Genomic DNA, 17,601 nt, shown 5'->3' on the forward strand with positions numbered 1-17,601 from the left:
GGCTATTACAGCACCAGCAACCTGGGTTCAATTCCGGCCGCTGTCTGTAAGGAGTTTGCATATTCTCCCCGTGTCTCCATGGGTTTCCTCCGGGTGCTCCAGTTTCCTCCCACATTCCAAAGATGTACGGGTTAGGAAGTTGTGGGCATGCTATGTTGGCGCTGGAAGTGTAGCGACACTTGCGGGCTGTCCCCAGAACATTCTATGCAAAAAGATGCATTTCACTGTGTGTTTCTATGTACATGTGACTAATAAAGATATCTCATCTTATCTTTTCTCAGGAGGGAGCCAAGATGAATCATCTATTTGACACTTGTGGCGGAAGCAGTGATGATTATCTTTAGCCTGTTATTATTTACTCATCCTCTAATAGATGGCCATCAAATGTTGGTGGTGCTCTGTGGCGTAAGGGTCGTGATTAAAACTGCAAACACATCTGTTCAACTAACTCGATAGACCCCGCCCCTTCCCCATCTGCGTGGTGTGATTGGTGAAGTGGTACAACTGACACAGTGTAATGGTGCCCAGGAGGGCTGGTGATTCATCGAGGCTGTTGTCAATCAAATAACCAACAGGTCTGGATCAGGGTAGGTTGGATGGGAAATCTATCGTAGACGTTGAAGACTTTCTTTTGCATCAGCAGCCATATATCACACAGAGTTGTTGAACAAATATGACAATTGCCCCATTTTTCTGTTGACACTGTGACAGGCTGATGCTCAGGATCTCAAGAGGTGGTGCATACACTCAAAGACTCAAAAACATTTCTTGAAAGCAGTCAATCTGGACCCTGACAGCTCACCAGCATGGACATCCTCAGGGCTTTTTTACCTGTAGTGACCCAGAGACCATCTCCAGGTTACTGGATGCACATACATTATCAGAGACTCCAGGTTAAATACCTGGAGCAGTTTTCCATTTCATATAAATAGCACAGGCTTTCCAATTTACTAGGAGGGGCTGCAGGTCCTCAATCCCCGGTGACAGTGAGATGGCACATGATTACAGTGCCCTCTGGTGACTGTGTTAGCAACAATGGGAGAATCTCTTTTACTTCTTTCGTCCAAGATATCTACCGGTTCTAATTTTTGATTGAATGAGTGTCATGAGTACTAAGTATGCAGATTATTCTCCATAAGACTATAAGATATAGGAGCAGAGTTAGGCCATTCGGCCCATCGAGTATGCTCCGCCATTCAATCATGTTTTTTCTCCAACCCCTTTCTCCTGCCTTCTCCCTGTAACCCTTAACCCCCTTACCAATCAAGAAGCTATTAATCTCCAGGGTGCTTGGCCCAATCTTTCCTCAAACACAGATTAACCCAGATCACTTATAAACCTCTGCTCCACCATCTTCTTGTGCTTTAAACCCCTTTGTTGCTGGTAAAATCCTGGTAAACATCGCTTCTCTTTTGTAAAGTCTGGTTTGCCTGGATGTGTCCACATTTCTACAGCTAAAGGCCATCTGGTGAGCTATTAAGTTCTGTTGCAATGAGAGTTTGTTCATCTTTTACTTTAGTGCTGCTTTTGTCGTTATTTATCAACAATTCTGAAGGCACCAAATATTATATTTCCAAGTTTGTTGATTATTATGAAGAGGATGTAGAGAGGCTTCAAGAGATATAAACAGGCAGAATGCATGGGTAAGAACGTGGCAGATACAATATAACATGGAAAAATGTGAAGATATCAACTTTGGTGCATAAAACAGAAAAGGAGAGTGTTTTTTAAATGGTGGGAATTCGGGTCATATTGGAGTTCAAGGGAAGCAAGTCACTGCAAGTGTAATAAGTGATTATGAAGGCAAATGGTATGTTGACATCTATTAGGAGAGGATTTGAGCACAAGGATAATGATCATAGAGTCATACAGCATGGAAACAGGCCTTTCAACCCATCTTGTCCATGTCGACCAAGATGTCTCTCTGAGCTAGTCCCATTTGCCTATGTTTGGCCCTCTAAACCTTTTTCTATCCATGTATCTGTCTAAATCTTTTAAACATTGTAACTGTACCCACCTCCACCACTTCCTCTGACAGTGCATTCCATATTCCCACCACTCTGTGTGAAAAACTTGCCCCTCAGGTCCCTTTTAAATATCCCCTCTTACCTTAAACCTATGCCCTCTAGTTTTAGACTTCATTACCCTGGGAAAAAAACTGTGACCATCCACCTCATGGATGCTCTTCATGATTTTATAAACCTCTATAAGGTCACCCCTCAGCCTCCTACACTCCAGGGGAAAAAAACCCAGCCTATCCAGTCTCTCCTTATAACCCAAGCCCTCCAGTCCTGGTAACATCCTTCTGAATCTTTTCTGCACCTTTTCCAGCTTAATGACATCCTTCCTGTAGCTGGGTGACCAGAACTGCACACAGTCTTACTGCGTTATATATAATGATGTCCTACTGCATTATACAGGGCTTTGGAGTACGCCGTACACTTTTGGTCTCCTTACCTGAAGGAAATGTTATATTTGCTGTTGCGGGAGTGCAGTGAAGGTTCACTATCCTCGCTCCAGGGATGGCCGGTTTGCCATATGAGGAAAGATTGATTAGATTAGGCATATATTCTCGGGAGTTTAGAAGAATGAAGGGAGATCTCATTGAAACTACAACATTCTCACAGTGCTGATCAGGCTGGGTGCGAAGGATATTTTCCCAGGCTGTGGAGTCACAGTTTCAGAAATAAAGAGTGGCCTTTTTAGGACGGAGAAGAAATTTCTTTGTCCAAAGGGTGGTGAATCTTTGAAAGACTGTGGAGGCTCAGTATTGAGGTGATTCAAAACAGGGATTGTTTGATTTCTGAATATTCAGGGAATCAAGAGAAATGAGGAGCAAGAAAATGGTTCTGAGGTGGAAGATCCTCACCACATTGGTCCAGCCTACAAAGGACTTCAGTACCTCCCATTAACCTCCTCACACCTTCTTATATATAAAGCAATCAAGATGGGCTTCGATAATAAGCAGTACATTGAAATTCCATACCCAACACTCTTTCCACAAGGACTGAAGTGTTTCAAGGAGGTGGCCCACCATCATATCTCAGAATGGCACAAATGGGACATTGTCAGTGGCATTCTCAAGGTTAAGTCAGTGGAAGTGATGGCAACTTTGGAAAGAGCAAGTGAGTTGAAATTGTGCCCAGTGTAGGGTGAGTTGGAGATTTATGACAGTTGGAAGCAGAATGAGAGAGAAAGGAGAAACGATTATGCAGCAAGCACTGGAGGCAGGGTAGAGTGTATCTTTTAAGGAAAAGTACTTGAAGCAGCAAGAAACAGGGCTCTGGAATGGAAGCGAAATAGAATGATTTATTTTACTCATGCAAAGAACCAGTGGGACAAATGGGCAATATTTGTGAAATGATTTGGACTGAATTGTTGGGACCACAATTAAGATGATTATCGATGGTACCAAGATTGGCAGTGCCACCAGGCTAAGTCAGTGATAACACATCCTTGAGTGAATATTTGAATGTCCTAAACTTGTAACGGCACACTGTAGTTCCTAGATGGCACAATAACTTTTTCCCCATAATGTTTAAATCCAGCTCTACAAATATCACAACTTGCATTTACATAGCTTCTGGAATAGAGTGAAAGATTCCTTGGTCCAAGTAGCCAGTACTCCGACAAAGACAAAATCAATAGATGGAAAGGGGCCACTCTGAAGCAATGTGTTCTGCCTGGTTGTCCATCAAAGGGCCATGGTGGCAGATCCAAGTCTAGAAATGGGACGTCCCACCATCTCGTGCACTAAAAATGGGTGCTAGGTGTAGCGTGAATATCAAATCAGAAAAATGCAAGATTGGGATATCCTTGATTTAAGAAATCACTGTGATACAATAGAGGTGTTTAAGAGGCTCTTAGATAGGCACATGAATATGCAGATATGGACCACGTGCAGGCAGAAGGAATTAGGTGTCATTAGCTTAATTAGTTTGGCACAACATCGTGGGCCGAAGGGCCTGTCCTGTGCTGTACTGCTCTATGTTCTATGTGGTTTCCAGAAGCATTAGAACTTAAGCCAGGTGTTGCCCAAGAACTGCTGCTCAGGAGACAGGCAGCAGCAAAGTCATTTGCAGGCTATGGAAGATGGAACGGCACGGGTGGCGGTACATGGGGATTGGTTGGGGCAAATAATGGTGCACAGGTTGCCTGGGAGACCTCCTTGACTGTATAGTGGGCCGACTGCACCAGTGGCCATGGGTGGGCACAAGCTCCTATTGTTAGTGGTGACCATTGGGGTTTGTGAAATGCAGATCATGGGAGCCTCGATTTGTGCTGAGTCTGCCAGGAACAAACTTTTATGAAAATAAGCAGTATAGGGAGTGTTTTTAACACATGAAAATGGAAAGGTTACCTTAAATCATGCATTGTTCACTACTTGTAGCATGATTTTTCTTTTATTCATTCAATTTTTAGGATGTGAGTGTCGCTGTCAAGGTCAGCATTTTAGCCCCTCTCTAATTACCCATGGGAAAGCTGCCTACTTGAACTGCTGCATTTCTTCTGGTGAAGGTGCTCCCTCAGTGCTCTTGGTTAGGGAGTTTCAGGATCTGTGTAATGGCAATGAGCGACCAGCATCCAATTCAGGATGGTGTTTCTGTGCATCTACTGCCCTTGTCCTTCTTGGTGGTAGAATTGACTGGGTTGGGAGTAGCTTAGTTGAGAAAGTTACAAAAGTTACTCAGATAAAATTTAGAAAATATAGAAATAAAGGTAAACCCAGATTTGGAATATCACTTTACTTTATATACATACATGCTTAATATTAGTGGACTACTGAAGACTGTGTCCGGTAAGCGACTGAAATGCAGCCACATTCAGACTGAACCGGCACTGTCAGACGCTAATTACCCTTTTCAAGTTGGTCTTGGGTGATGGGAAGGGAATATGAGAATATTATTCTGGGGGAGTATGGGAATTGTTCTCAGAGGAGAGGGACATGGTGGTGCTGGTCTGGGGCTATAGGATATGAGGTTGTTGTCTTTGGGGCAGTGGGATATCAGTGGTCTGGGTGGAGTGGGGTATGAGGGTGCTGGTCTAAGGGGAGTGACCTAATGTAACCATTTAAGAATTGAACTGCACGTAGACCGAATAGAATCATGAAACCTATTCAGATTATTGATCAAAAGACATCAAGTTTTGGTGTATTCACATGTTGGGGAATACACTTGCCTTGTAAAAGGATCAGAGGAGAGCTACAAGATTTATAGTTTCAAAGAATTTTCCTTAGGCAACTAGGCTAAAAGACATGGATCAGTGAAAGTGATCTGTAAGTTAATGACCTCAATGGTCAAGAGTGGATTGTACTGCATTCTGGATGGGTTTGATAGACTATTGAGGATGCAGGAACAAACAGTTAACCAAAATAAAAATAGAAATTTGTTGGACGTTGGGCTGTTCTTTTCCCAGAGTAGGGAACATCTGGAATACATTATGAGCATTTACCACTGCCATAGGTTTCTTTCTCCATGTGATTACACAGCAACAGGATGACATGCACATTATTCCACATACCAGCTGTTATCACAACCTTTGCTTTCAGATTCTTGCATCCTGGACTATTAATTCAGTTTGTTCCTACTCCACATTTAATCTTCCTGATAATAGCAAAAAGTAATCATTTCCTGAAGGCATGCCTGTACTTGTAGATTCCTGATATGGATTCGTCAATGTGCCGGTTATAATTATACTCCCACCAACGTGGCTGTTGAATTTGTATATGCGTTACAACAAGTTGGTTAGCGGACAGCAGAATTTACAATGAAAATAGAAACAAGGACAAGAAGTCTCATTTTAAACCTGGAACTGAATTATATCTTGTGTTCTGATCCAATTATCCCCTGCCACTGGACCCTCTGTCACCTGAAACTTCCAGTACTAGAATGAAAAGCTTTATGAAATGTATGCAGCCACCATCTCCGGATCCATTACTAATCAATTGATAAAGTGTAAATAGATATCCATTTAATGAACAAAATTTAATACAACTCTCCTTAAAGAAAGACCAGTAGTGTCATATTACAGGAGTGCATTTAAATACCACTTCCATCACATGAAACAGCCATGTGAACTGAGAAGTGAGACTGAATTTGAGTAGCTGGTACAAAAACAGGACTCCAGGTCTGAAACTTTTCTGATATTATTCACTTAGTTCACATCCTAGATAGTGAAAGCAGAATTATGTATTTACACTAATGCACTGGAAGGGCTACAGGTAGAGGAATTTAACAAACCAGATGCTTGCATGAGGTAGCATTAAACTTTCTAACTTCACTAAATGATAGATCAATAAACGTTAGCACTGCAGTCTTTTATTAAACAGCTTAAAACTTTTTTTCAAACACATCCCAACTTTTGAAGGTCAAAAACTGAAGCTGATACAGCATTTTACACATTCACTATTGGCTGAACAAACAAAATCGTTCATAATGATTTGATTCCCTGCTTCTGCATACATTAAACATCACATTTACAATACAGAATACCTGAGTGTATGTAAATCTAAACAGGTATAATAATCCTACAGAACCACATTGCTGGAGTTTAGTACTTGCATACAGCGAGGGTGCATATAAGATACTCAAAGTTTTGCATCCTTGCAGTAAAAGCCACAATGGATTTTTGTACTGTTTTAATGAAATACTGCTTCACCATGTCTACCAGTGTCTAGTTGTCACTAATTCTTGCCTTAGACTGACCTTCTTCAATGTTTCGTAACCAATGACTAAGACAAAGGCTGTTGGAGCTGCAGATAAGATGCGAGCAGATAGCCCCTTGGTGAAGCCCTATGCACCTTCCTCTCTCAAAACCCGACTGAAAGTTTCAATTATCGAGGTTTTGTCCTCCACCTGAAAGAGAAAACATTAAATAAGTCTCAGCAAATTGCAAGGATTTGGAAATTCCAGTATGTTTCCAATTGATCAGGTGCTCATCAAGACCTTCTTTTCTACTCAACATCAGATCTCCCAGGTTTATTCTATTCTACAAATTTGGATAAGAATATTTTGCCAATAACATACAGAAACCTGATTTTTGTTTGTCTTCACGGTAGTGTAGCGGTTAGCATAACACTTTACAGCGGCAGCAACCCGAGTTCAATTCCGGCCACTGTCTGTAAGGAGTTTGTACGTACGTCCTCCCCGTGTCTGCATGGCTTTCCTCCAGGTGCTCCGGTTTCCTCCCATATTCCAAAGATGTACAGGTTAGGAAGTTGTGGGCATGCTATGTTGGCGCCGGAAATGTGGCGACACTTGCGGGCTGCCCCCAGAACACACTACGCAAAAGATGCATTTCACTGTGTGTTCCGATGTACATCTGACTAATAAAGATATCTATCTATCTATCTAAAAGACGGATGTTGAGTAATTGTTTAGTTCCTCCTTACTTCCAACAATATGTTCTCCTGTCTCTGTTCATAAGAGCCCACACATTCCCTTGCTAGTCTTTTCCTTTTTACATACCTGTGAAAGCCTCTGTGGTTCATTTTTCTCGCCAGTCTGCTCTCGGATCTTACCTTGCCTTTCTTTATTAATTTCTTGATCCTCCTGTAGTGAGTTCAAAAATATCCCCAATCCTCGGGCCTCCTGCTACTTTTCGCACCTTTCATGGATTTAGTGCCACCTTTAATTTCTCCTGTCAGCCATGGATGAACAACTTTTGCTGTTGGATTTTAGTGCCTTAAAGAATTTTCTTGCGACTCTCCTTCCACACCTTCATAGTTTCCTTTATTTAGATTTAAGACCCAAAATTTACATTAAATTACTTCACTTTCAAACTTGATGTCCTTCTTCAGAACAGACGTGAGGGGTACGTTTTTTACTGAGAGTGGTGGATGTCCGGAATGCGTTGCCTGATAGGGTGGTGAAGGCAAATTCATTGGGGGCTTTTAAGAGGGGCTTAGATGGGCACATGAATGAGAGGAAAATAGAGGGATAAGGGCATTCTGTAGGTAGGAGGGAGTAGCTATGTTGGCACAACATTGTGGGCCGAAGGGTCTGTTCTGTGATGTCAAATTTTATCATATGGTCACTCTTTCCCAAAGACCCCTTGACAACCAGGTTATCAATGAACCCTTAATGTCCAAAAATGAGATCCAAAATAGCTTTTTCCCTAGTTGGTTTCTCACATGTTGATCTAGTAAAGCATCTCCTTTATAATCACAAATTCACCTTCCATTTTACTTCGGCAAATTTGAATTGTCCAGTCTATATGTGGGTTAGAGTCTCCCAAGATTACTGCATTTCCTCTGTTACACAGACCTTTAATTTCCTGGTTTATGTCATGTCCTGTGTTACAACTATTTTGTGGCCTATAAATTACTCCCATCACTGTTTCCTGCCCTTTGCTATTTCTTAGCTCAGTCCAAATTTTGCATTATGTTCTATCAAGCCAAGATCAGACACAAAAGCTTGAAAGCACATACCAAAAGACACAAGAATAGCTTCTAGCCTGCTGTTATCAGACTTTGTATGGACCTCTCGTATGCTAAAGATTAATTCTTGATCTCCCAGTCTTCCTCGTCAGGGCCCTTGCATTTTGTTTGTTTACCTGCACTGCACTTTTTCTGCAGCTGCAACACTATATTCTGCATTCTGTTTTCTTTTTACTACGTTGACATCCTTATGTATGGCATGATCTTCCTGGATGGCATGCAAACAAAATCTTTTCACTGTATCTCAGTACACGTGACAATGATAAATCAATACCAATACCAGATCTCCTCCCTTATTAATAGTACTTTGCAAGCTTCTTTTCTTTTTCATCTATCCTTTCCAAATGTGGAATACCCTGAAATATTTAGTGCAACACACAAAACGCTGGAGGAACTCAGCAGGTCAGGCGGCATCTATGGAGGGAAATGGACTGTCGACACCTCGGGTTGAGACCCTTCAGCTCAGACCCAGGATGTTACTTCAGAGCAGTGTCCTATGAATTCCAATCAGAGCAAATTTCAGCTGCTTCATCAATGGTCCTCTTTCCAATAGTATGACCTAGCATGTTATCTGAAGGCTCACAATTTGCAAAAAAAATGAAACAGTCCATGCCTGTCTGTCAGCAGCAAATCCTGGACAACATTCAGACACAGGCTGATAAGTGGGAAGTAACATTCATGTCACACAAGTACCAGACAACAGACATCTCCAACACAGAGAGAGTAGAATTACTTACCCTTGATATATAACGGCATTCCCATCAGCAAGTCCAACATCATCAACTTCTTCTCACTGACTGAAACCTCAACTGGACCAACCACATAAATACAGTGGCTGCAAGAGCAAGATGCTGGATATTCCATGGGAGTGACTAACCTCCTGATAGCCAAAGTCTTCCCACCATCTACAAGACACAGGTCAATAGTGTGATGGGATTCTCTTCACATGCTTGAATACATGCAGCTCCAGCAATACTCAAGACATCACGACAAAACAACCCACTTGATTGGCATCCCCTATGCCAACCTAAACATTTACTACCTACATCACTAAGTCATAGTGGCTGCATCGTGTATCAACTATAAATATACTGAAGTTACTTGCCAAGAAAACTTCAAAAGCACCTTCAAAACCTGCGATTACCACCACTAAGAAGAAGGGCAGCAAGCACATAGGACAACTATCATGGGTCCCTTCTAAGGCCCCCTTCACATTGCCCACCATTCTGACTTGGAAATAGATCACTGTTTATCATCACAGGTCTAAATTCTGGAATGAATAACAGCAGGCGATCTCGCCTACGGTGCCCACATCCTGCAAAATGAAAACAAACGAGCCTTTCCCACAATTGTCTCACTTACAAGTACCTACTCAGGCTATCAACATGATTATCAACAAAGGAAAGCAAAGAACCATAGCAATAAACGTGGGACACTGGAAATGTTACCTGTTGCAGCATGCAGACTGTCTGAAGGAATTTTTAAAACTCCTCCCCCTCCCCCCTCCTTCTTATTCTGGCTTCTGCCCTCTTCCTTTCCAGTCCTGATGAAGGGTCTTGGCCCAAAACGTTGAATGTTTATTTCCCTCCATGAATGCTGCCTGACCCGCTAAGTTCCTCCAGCACGTTTTGTGTATTGCTCCAGATTCCAGCATCTGCAGAATTTCTTGTGTCTCCTAAACAGCTAAAATGCCTGGAGTTCTCTCACTCACCCTGGGCTGGTGCATCAGAGAAATATATAAAAGTATTAACTTCTGAACCTTAAGATAACAGCATACCTGTTTCCTCTTTGCTAGCTTTTTGTTAACTAATACCTTCCATAGTGATATTAGAGGTCAAAGGATGACCCTTGCTTACCTCTCCATGAAGTTATTCTTCAACATTAACCTGAGCAATCAGTGCCAGTGGGTTATTCAACCATGAAGGGCATTTCAATTAAAGATGATTCTCAACATGAAACAAAATCATTGATGGGCTATGAAAATCTACAGGGTATCCTGCAGCAACTTGCCAATCTCCTTCAGCAACTCCTGGCCACCTAGAATGACAGAGAGAGCAGACACATAGGAATCCTTTGAAGTCTCACCTCCCTAACCTGGACTTAAATTGCCATTCTTTCATCATCACTGAGTAAAAATCCTGGAACTCCAAACTAGCAGTATCTGCACTTTATGGGCAATGACGGTTCAAAGAGATTACTCACTACTTTTCAAAGACAGCTGGAATGGGCACTAAATGTCAGTCTTGCTGATGATACCTGCAAGCTAAGAATGAAGTTTTTTTTAAAGGTTCCCCTCACCTGAACCCTAGTTCTGATCACATCCATTGGGTTGGTGAGTGTAGATGCTGTGACTGCTGCCATCGGGCCTGCCATTCCTTGAAGGACCAAATGCGGCCATTTGCTGGGAGCCCATGTTGAAAGTTGCTCTGCATTATAGACAAAAAATTCATTCAACAAGATATTTCTTCACCCAGATACTTTTTCCAATCTTGCAAACATGTGAGGTGTTTTGACTGATCGACTGAAAAATTGTTTCATTATCAGGATTTGTTTTAAAAAATAAATGGTTTCCAAGTTTGACTGCAACTCATTATTGGATTACTTGTGTGCTTCAATATCTTTTTTGTTGGAATAGTTATTTCCAGAGATGGAACAGGATTATTTCTTCACATGGTTATGGATTTCTGTACACTATTATAATCCACAGTTAGTGCACATATTAGAAGTGAGTGAGCATGTAGAGTTACTATAACTGCAGAAGTAAGTACTATAGGCTCCTGAGCTGCACCATCACAGCTGATCTGACCTTTGGTCTCAACTCCATTTTCCTGCTCAATTCTCTGAATCCTCAATTTCCCTATAGTTCAAAAATCTCTCTCAGTTTTAAATATATTTTATTTGTCGTCCACACTAGGTGAGACAGAGAAGGCTGAAGGTTCATAATGCTTTACAGCAGAAAATCTTCCTTATCTCTGTGCTAAATGACCAACCCCTTACACTGTAGAGGTCTGGTTGGTATTGTATTAGAACCAACCTCAACCCAATCTGCCATGGCCAAGTCCAAACCCCACCCATGCCCAAGGAGATATAATTTTTCCAATACTCAAACTGACTTGAAATGAATATATATTTCTGGGTCCCTGGAATGGGTGGCTATGTCATGAAGGTGGGATGGACAGGCTAGATTTGTGTCTGCTGGAGTTTAGAAGAGTGAATTGGAATCAGGGTGGATGTGGAGAGGATGTTTCCTCTTATGGGAGAATATAGCACTAAGGTCACTGTTTAGTACTCAATGGCTTGCTTATTGTAATATACATGAATGACTTAGATCTAACAAAGGAGGAATGATAAGGAAGCTTGCAGTTGGAACCTCACATTATGATATGCTTGGTACTGCTTATTGAACCAGGGTTGGATCCTTGGCTTAACACTAATGATAGAACATGGCCACGTTCAGCCATGAGGTCGCAGACTGCAGTGGAATACAAATCTGCTGCTGACAATCACCAGTTTTGAATCTACTCCATTATGCCTGCTGGTAATGCCAAACACACACAATGGAGGATGTCCCCAAAGTGAAGAAGAGTCTTCATCTTCACAAAGTCTAAGCAACGTTCACTCCTATCACTATTGTGATGTACACTGAAGTTCTCTCCTCCCGCCACAGAATGTATTCTGTGCCCTCGCTACCCAGTGTCCTTCAACATGGTGATGTCTTGACCCATCAGCTGATGGAGTGTGTGTAATCTCCAGGGGATTTCTTTGATCATGACTTTATGGAGTCTAGAGTCTACATTGCAGACTTCCAGTGCTATTCCATCCCGATTGTATACCACTGTTGAGCCACCTCTGGTGGGTTTGTCCTATTCTGCCCGGGGATTATGATGTTGGAGTCCGGAATATTGGCTAAAACATCTAATTCTACATGTACAACAATGTCGGGCTACTGTTCAGGAAGTCTGTGGGATCCTTCTTCCAATTTAGTCCCCAGATGCAGGGAGCATTTTAAAAGGTTAACTAGGCTGGTCTATCCAAATTCAGGATCCAGGTCAATGATGGAGAGACTGTTAGCTTATTATTAGCATCAATGTGGCAGGTTGACACAGGTGAATGGCCATCTCTAAGTTCGGTTATAAGTTAACCACATTACAGTTTAACTGCCAAATACTGGTACTTAATCACTACTTTAATGCTTTTAATACAGGAGCCATGACCTTTGTCCTAAATTATTGTTAATAATGTAGTTATTAGATAATTTTGAACTATATTTGCTAAACAACACTTACAACCAGATGTAGTTCTGGGATCTCTGCACTATATAAAAAAACATGGATCCTCTGGTGAGACGTTCACCTTAATCAAATGAAATAGATTTGGGTGAGCGAGGACAAGTTTGTTTGTGAATCCAAATCAGTTGTGGAAAATGTAGCCAGGTGTGATTGTGGGAGTGAGGAAAGAAAAACCAACAAATCAAACGTGAGCTATGAATGGAAGTTCGGGCCATGGAGAGCCCTGTGACAGTGGAGCACATCACAGGGGAATCAGAAAATGCTGGGAAATCTCAGCAGGTCAGGCAGCGATTGTGGAAAAATAAACAGTTAATGTTCCAGGTCTGAGACCCCTCATCAGGACTGAGCAACAGAGAAAACAATAGAAACACAAGAGACTGCAGATGCTGGAATCTGGAGCAACAAACAATCTGCTGGAGGAACTCAGCGGGTCGAGCAGGATTTAAGGGAGGAAAAGAATTGTTGACGTTTTGGGTCGAAACCAGAGAGGAAACAAGTTAATCCAAGGGTGAAATAATGTAGCAGATTCCTTTGTCAGTGTAATGTGTTGCTAATTTCAGCAGGCTATAATACCCAGAAATGAAAGAAAAGGTAAGAGAAGGATGGTGGGCAAAAAAGGCCAGTCTTGATGCAAACAGCTGAAGTGCCTAACAGGCAAGAGTGATGAGCTTAGAGCATTGATCAGTACGTAGGAATACAATACTACTGTACTCATAGAAACGTGGTGAAAGAAGGGCAGGACTGGTAGCAAGGATAAGCCAGGGAACTACAGGCCGGTCATCCTGCCATCATTAGTGGGGAAGTTACTGTAGGGAATTCAGAGGGACATCGATCTACCAGCATTTGGATAGACAGAGTCTGATTAGGAGGAGTCAGCATGGCTTTGTGTGTGGAAAGTCGTGTTTGACAAACCTTTTAGAGTTTTATGAAGAGGTAACCAAAAACATAGATGAGGGTAGGGCAGTGGATGCTGTCTATTTGGACTTTAGCAAGGCCTTCGACAAGGTCCCACATGGTAGGCTGATCTGGAAGGTTAAGTCCCATGGAATCCAGGGAGAGCTAGTTAGGTGGATTCAAAATTGGCTCGGAGGTAGGAAGCAGAGGGTGGTGGTTGAAGGTTGTTTCTCGGAATGGAGGCTGGTAACTAGTGGAGTGCTGCAGGGGTCAGCATTGGGCCCATTGGTTCGTTATTTATATAAATGATTTGGGTGTGAATGCACAAGGTTTGATCAGTAAGTTTGCTGATGACACGAAATTAGGAGGTGTTGTTGTTAGTGAAGAAGATTATCGTAGATTACAGGAGGATCTTGATCAGTTAGGGAAGTGGGCCAAGGAGTGATAAATGGATTTCAACGCAGGTAAGTGTGAGGTGATGCATTTTGGAAAGTCAAACCAGTGTAGGACTTACACTATGAATGGTGGGGCACTAAGAAGTGTAATGGAACAGAAGAACCTAGGAGTACAAGTGCATAGTTCGTTGAAAGTGGCATCACAGGTAGACAGGGTGGTGAAAAAGGCCTTTAGCACACTGGCCTTCATCAGTCAGGGCACTGAGTATAGGAGTTGGGACATTATGTTGCCGTTGTATAAGCCATTGGTGAGGCCGCACTTGGAGTATTGTGTACAGTTTTGGTCACCCTGTTATAGGAAAGATGTGGTTAAACTGGAAAGAATGTAGAGTAGTTTTACAAAGATGTTGCCAGGACTAGAGGGCCTGAGTTATAGAGAGAGGTTGGCCAGGCTGGCTGAGTCTACAACCCTCTGCAGCTTCTTTCACATTGGAGCCTCCACACCAGGCAGTGATGCAACTAGTCAGAATGCTCTCCACCGTACATCTGTAGAAATTTGCAAGTCTTTGGTGACATACCAAATCTCCTCAAACTTCCAATAAAATAGAGCCACTGGCATGATTGCATGAATGTGTTGGGCAAAAATAGATTCTCTGAGATGTTGACGCCCAGGAACTTAAAGCTGCTCACCCTTTCCACTGCTGACCCCGCAACGAGGACTAGTGCGTGTTCTCCTGACTTCCGCTTCCTGAAGTCCACAATCAATTCCTTGGTCTTGCTGACGTTGAGTGCGAGGTTGTTGTTGTGACACCACTCAGCCAGCTGATTTATCTCACTCCTGTAAGCCTCCTCATTGCTATCTGAGATTCTACCAACAACAGTGGTGTCATAGAACCATAGAACAATACAGCACAATACAGGGCCTTCGGCCCACCATGTTGTGCCGACCTTCAAGCCACTCCTAAGACTATCTAACCCCTTCCTCCCACATATCCCCCTATCTTAAATTCCTCCATATGCTTACCTAACAATCTCTTGAACTTGCCCAACGTATCAGCCTCCACCACCACCCCAGGCAGCGCATTCCATGTACCAACCACTCTCTGGGTGAAAAACCTCCCTCTGACATCTTCCTCGAACTTCCCCCCCATTACCTTAAAGTCATGTCCTCTTGTATTGAGCATCCATCGGTGAATTTATCGATGGCATTTCAGCTGTGCCTAGCTACACAGTCATGAGTGTAGAGAGACTAGAGCAGCTGGCTAAGTATGCATCCTTGAGGTGCGTCTGTGTTGATTGTCAGCAAGGTGGAGATGTCATTAACCAATTTTAATTTCACAGCTGCATTAATGGGATTTGAACTTGGATCTCTAAATTTTTAGTCCAGACCTCTGGAATATTAGTCTGGTGGCCTAGATGGATTTTCAGAAGGTGGTTGACAAAGTCCTACATAAAAGGCTGGTTAGCAAAATTGAAACCCAAAGTTAAAAGAGTCGGTGGCAGCATGGATATGAAACTACTTAAAGGTAGTAAGGAAAGAGTTGAGATCTCCTGCTGGAGGTTTTAAGAGAGCGATGCTTGGGCTACGTTTATGTTTGATATTTACTGATGTCCTGGTTATGGTGTGGGGAATAAAATTTGAAAACTTTCAGATGACAGAAAATTTAGCAGTGTGGTAAATAATGCAAAATGTAGTAAAAGTCTGCAAAAGAATATAGATAGGCTGGGGGAATAAACTGACAAATAGCTGAAGTTTAGCACAAAGAATGAAATGATACATTTTGGCAGCAAGAACAATGGAAAGAACAAATGACACAGCTCTAGAGGGTATGCAGGGACAGAGGGCCCTGGTTTAAGTTATATCGCCATATAGCAGGACATGTTACTACAAAGATCAGTAGGTCATATCGGATTCAGGGCTTCATAAGTGAGTCATAGAATTCAAAAGCTGAGAGGCCACAACAGGATCCTAGCCACTACACTTCAAAAAGGATATGTAGGTCTTAGAGAAAGTGCAGAAAAGATTCACTAGGATGGTTCCAGGGATGAGGGATTTCAGCTACAAGATTATAGTCGATAAAAACTGTGGCTGTTCTCCTTGGAGTAAAGGTTGAGAGGAAATTTGACTGGTTTAGATGGAGCAAATGTCTCCATTAGTATTTGCTCAAGGACTAGGGAATATATATTTAAAGTTATAGGTATGAAATACAGGGAGGATGTGAGGAAAATCTTTCTTGCTACACAAAGTGTTAATGATCTGCAACTTACTGCACAATCAGGAATCTATGCTTTAACAGTGGTGAAAACAGAATTAATCAAGGCTTTCAAAGGGCCATGGATTTGAAGGCTGAATAGGCTCCTTTTTGGCTGCAATAATGCTGATTGTATGCAGCAGTTAAAAACCCACTTCTTCCCAAATTATTTGATTCCACCACGTTTAATAAAAGGTTAATGTGTGAGCTCATGATGGGAAAGAGAATAACTGTAACGTTACATACCTGCAAAGAAGAGATAAGAAGGCCACCACACTGCACTGTTAGGAATGTATGTCAACAAGGCAGCTAAATATCCTCTGTAAAATCCTTTTGGGCCATCAATCCTAAAAATATGAACAATAACCTTCTTTGCTTGGCCAAAGCTTTGGCTGATACCTCCTGTAGTTTGGTACAACTGTAATCGGCTCTGTAACCTTTCTGGCCCATGATCATTAGGTGCTGAGAAATTACATCAAAAGGGCACTGTGACAGTCTGTGCCACAAGTGATGCTGAACCTCCTGCTACAAACGACTTAACTGCATTATTATTGCTATAGTGCGATACGTACATGCAAACTAGTTCATAGGTTGTAACATTGACCTTGGCCTGAGATTAGGCTAAACACATTCACGAGAAACCCTCTGTACAGTCCTCGCATACCCTCAGATCTTACAATCTTACTGAATGCATCAGAAGTGCCTTTGCATTGACTCCAGCCTCTTTGGACCTGAAGCCTTGTTCTAATCAGTATGACAGGATAAACTGCAAGGCGGATTGACAGAGTCATGAAAATGCCAACAGAGTAGAACTTTTTCTTGTCCAGGTCCTCCCATTCTATTATCTGGATGTTTCGTTTCTGTTGCATTATTTAACATTCTTTTTACTGATGTCCACAGAGATCTGTAAAAGGTCAGGAAAGGTGCAGAGTTTCAGAACCATTGTTGCAAATTAGACAAAAAGCAACCTAAAAAAGATCTAAAATCCTTATTTTCTTCACAAGATGTACATAAAATTATTGTGACGGTTGGGCACATGGCAGACTGAAGCTGCTCCCTCCAGTTCATGAATTCTCCAGTCAATGCTTGTAATCTGAATGACCCCTGAAATTAATGTTAAATTATATCAAATGAATGAAAAGAATGTTACACAGCTCCCATGAATCTCAGTCATATTAATATTTTCTACTTTCCACTCCATTTCTGGAGGTTGGTGAAACAAATTATGGCACATTCCATAGACCCTAGTTATGGGCATCACTGAATAAGAGAGAATAGAAATTCCTCTTCATCTCTTCTCTCAGCATTCCAGGTACATGGAAGGCAAATGCAAA

At 42.0% G+C, this 17,601-nt stretch overlaps 1 protein-coding gene across 1 annotated transcript in view; it reads right to left on the reverse strand.

The window, feature by feature from the left end:
* Positions 1-6,297: 6,297 nt before the first annotated feature.
* slc25a44a (solute carrier family 25 member 44a) overlaps positions 6,298-17,601 on the reverse strand; it is a 39,859-nt gene continuing 28,555 nt past the window's right edge. The window contains 6 exon segments of the mRNA XM_052042354.1: positions 6,298-6,854; positions 10,736-10,863; positions 16,514-16,702; positions 16,705-16,750; positions 16,752-16,871; positions 16,873-17,171. Of these exon segments, the coding sequence (XP_051898314.1) occupies positions 6,663-6,854; positions 10,736-10,863; positions 16,514-16,702; positions 16,705-16,750; positions 16,752-16,871; positions 16,873-17,136 (939 nt within the window). The 5' untranslated portion in view covers positions 17,137-17,171 and the 3' untranslated portion in view covers positions 6,298-6,662.

The sequence above is a fragment of the Pristis pectinata genome, chromosome 32 (assembly GCF_009764475.1).
Source record: "Pristis pectinata isolate sPriPec2 chromosome 32, sPriPec2.1.pri, whole genome shotgun sequence".
NCBI lineage: Eukaryota > Metazoa > Chordata > Chondrichthyes > Rhinopristiformes > Pristidae > Pristis > Pristis pectinata.